At 34.5% G+C, this 3,407-nt stretch overlaps 1 protein-coding gene across 1 annotated transcript; it reads left to right on the top strand.

The window, feature by feature from the left end:
• Positions 1 to 2,215: 2,215 nt before the first annotated feature.
• On the top strand, positions 2,216 to 2,740 carry LOC116112813 (uncharacterized mitochondrial protein AtMg00810-like). The gene has a single exon (XM_031398933.1). It carries the CDS (start codon positions 2,216 to 2,218, stop codon positions 2,738 to 2,740), a length of 525 nt encoding a protein of 174 aa, XP_031254793.1.
• Positions 2,741 to 3,407: the final 667 nt, after the last annotated feature.

Below are 3,407 nucleotides of genomic sequence, written 5' to 3'. Positions count from 1 at the left end.
GTCATCAAATCACCACACATTATTCTAGCACTGTATTTTTCACTAATAGCCTAATTCTAACCGATGTCCTCTATATACCTGAATTTTCATTTAATATGATTTCTGTCACAAAACTTACTTCTCTACTTCATTGTTGTTTGGTTTTCGAAAATGCTTGTTGTTTTATACAAGATCGGATCTCATGGAAGACAATTGGTTCAACTGAAGTGTAGGACGGTTTATATGCAATGCATAGGTTTTCCACCAGTTCTTCTTTTCCATCTCATGTTTCTCAATCCTCCACAAATACTACTATTGATATCTGACATTATAGACTTGGCCATGTTTCTGATTCAAGAATCAAACTTCTAGCCCCATACGTACTGAGTCTTAGATTTCATGATAATTCTAGTTGTAATATTTGTCATTTTGCTAAGCAAAAGAAGCTACCATTTTCTGTAAGTAATACTAGATCAAATAAATGTTTGAACATGATACATGTTGATATTTGGGGCCCCTTTTCTACCCCTTCTATACATGGTCATAGGTATTTCTTGACCATTGTTGATGAATATACTCGAAACACATGGGTTTTCTTAATGCAAAATAAATCTGATACAAGAACTTTACTTCAATCTTTTTTTGTTCTAGTTGAGACTCAATTTTCTGCCAAAATTAAGATTCTTAGAAGTGACAATGGTTGTGAATTTGCCATGCCAGTTTTTTATGCTTCTAAGGGAACCGTTCATCAGACTTCATGTGTTGAAACTCCACAGCAAAATGGCATTACTATTTTGGTTTAATTTACCCAAAATTTTTTGGAGCTACACTATTCTCCATGCTATATATTTGATAAACAAACTTCCTTCTCCATTTTTATAGCATAAATCACCTTTTGAACTTCTACATAACCAACCCCTAGATTTTACCAATCTAACAGTGTTTGGTTCTCTTTGCTTTACTTCTACATTATCTGCAAATAGATCAAAGTTTGATTCTCGAGCTAGAAAAAGTGTTTTTCTTGGCTATAAATCCGGTACTAAGGGCTTTATTCTTTTAGACATTGTTTCAAAAGAAATTTTTGTATCTCGCAATGTCTCATTTCATGAAACAATCTTTCCATTTACTAAACCAGCAAATGTTTCCTCAGTCCCTTTACCTCAAGGCTTTTTTTTTACCTGATTGTAATATTTCACCAGTTGCTCAAACTTCTCCATTACCATCCCCTGCTCCTACATTTGATCAACTTGCTCCTCGTCATTCATAGAGACCTTGTATGACTCCTACCAATCTACAAGACTATCATTGCTATCTTGCTACTTCCGTTGATCTTAGTCATATCCACTCAGGTACACCATATCTTCTATCATTTCTTACTCCAATTTATCTCCTTCCTATAAGCATTTTACTTTAACAATTTCTGCTACATCTGAACCCAAAACTTATACCCAAGCTATTAAACATCAATGCTGGAAAGAGGCAATGCAAGCTAAAATTACTGCTCTTGAGCAGAATAACACTTGGGTCCTCACTGATCTCCCTGTTCGTAAATCTACGATAGGTTGCAAATGGGTTTATAAAATCAAATACAAGGTTGATTGCTCTATAAAAAGATATAGAGCACGTTTAGTTGCTAAAGGGTACACTCAAACTGATGGTGTTGATTATTTTGATACATTTTCTCTTGTTGCCAAGCTCACCATTGTCAGATTACTTTTAGCATTGGCTATCGCTAATTAATGGCATCTTAAACAACTGGATGTTAATAATGCATTTTTGCATGGTGATCTCACAGAAGAAGTCTATATGGTTTTGCCTCTTGGTTTTAATTTTTCTCATCCTTAACAAGTTTGTAAGTTTCAAAAGTCCATTTATGGACTTAAACAAGCTAGTCGACAATGGTTTTCGAAATTAGCTTATGCACTCATTTCTTTGAGCTACAATCAATCCTATTTTGATTACTTCTAATTTGTCAAGCATTTAGCTACCTCTATTGCTTTTATACTCGTTTATGTCTATGATTTGATCCTTGCTGGAACTAATTTGGTGAAAATTGATTATGTTAAGACTTATCTAGATGATGCTTTCAAGATTGAAGACCTGGGGGATTTAAAGTTTTTTTTTGGGTTTGGAGGTGGCCCGAACTCACAAAGGTATTGCATTGTATCAACTAAAGTATGCTCTTGAAATATTGTCTAACTCAGGTTTCTTAGGCTCGAAGCCTACAAAAACTACTATGGATTCTTCCTTAAAGCTTAGTAAAGATCATGGGGATCCTCTGCCAGGTAGCTATCCTTATTGGTCGATTGCAGGTCGTCCAAATTTGTCATTTGCAATACAGCAATTAAGTCAATTTTTGGATAAACCAACTTCATCTCATCTCCAAGCTGGTCATCGTGTTCTCAGATACATTAAAGGATATCCTGCCTCTAGCCTTTACTTTCTTGTTGATTCATCTTTGCTTCTCAAAGCTTTTAACGATTTTGATTGGGCAAGCTGTGTGGACACTCGACGATCAATCACCAATTTCTGCATTTTTCTTGGCTGTTCCTTAATTAGTTGGCAAGCCAAGAAGCAAACTACCGTCTCTCGTTCCTCTTTTGAAGTTAAGTATAGCGCTCTTGCTTCTACAACTTGTGAATTACAATGGCTCAACTACTTACTTCATGATCTCCATATGCCTCATCCTCATCCTGCTTTACTTTTCTGTGACAACATGTCTGCTTTGCAGATCGTAGCAAACCCAAATTTTCATGAGTGAACAAAACACATCGAAATCGATTGTCATATTGTTTGTGAAAAGGTTCATAATGGTCTCATTCATCTTATGCCATGTTCTTCTTCTACCCAATTAGCTAACATATATACCAAACCACTTGGTGTCGTTCCATTTCACGAAATTGTGTCCAAGATGGGCATGATTAACATTCATTCTCCAGCTTGTGGGAGGGTATTAGAAAATATTGAAAACCAAAATCAGTTAGTCACATGTACAGTTGCTTTAGAGTAAGTTCATTAGTTATTGTAACTAATTATAGTTTTCTCACTTTCTCTCTGTATATATATGTGTATACGAAGCAATTGCTTCATAACTTTTAATAATACAATACATTGAAATTTTCCCAATTGTTCTTTTTCTACATTATTTTCGACAGATCTACATTTGACTCTAATATACTAATTTGCTCTAAAAATGTGTCAAGAGATCAGGTCTGAACAAAATATATTGATTTGTTTTAGACATATTACACTAGGCTTTGATATATTGACAGCTCCAAAAAGTTTTTATGTCAAGAGTTACAGTATGAACAACCACTAATTTGCTTCAAATAGCTAGATTCTACATTTGACTTTGATCTACTTATTTGCTCTAGAAAGCTTATTTGCTTAGAGCTCAAGTATGAATAGAATCTATTCATTTGCTTTAA

This window comes from Pistacia vera, unplaced genomic scaffold (genome assembly GCF_008641045.1).
Source record: "Pistacia vera cultivar Batoury unplaced genomic scaffold, PisVer_v2 Contig67, whole genome shotgun sequence".
In the NCBI taxonomy this organism is placed as follows: domain Eukaryota; kingdom Viridiplantae; phylum Streptophyta; class Magnoliopsida; order Sapindales; family Anacardiaceae; genus Pistacia; species Pistacia vera.
Note: the sequence above shows the minus strand (reverse complement) of the source record. Positions and strands in the feature narration are given on the sequence as shown.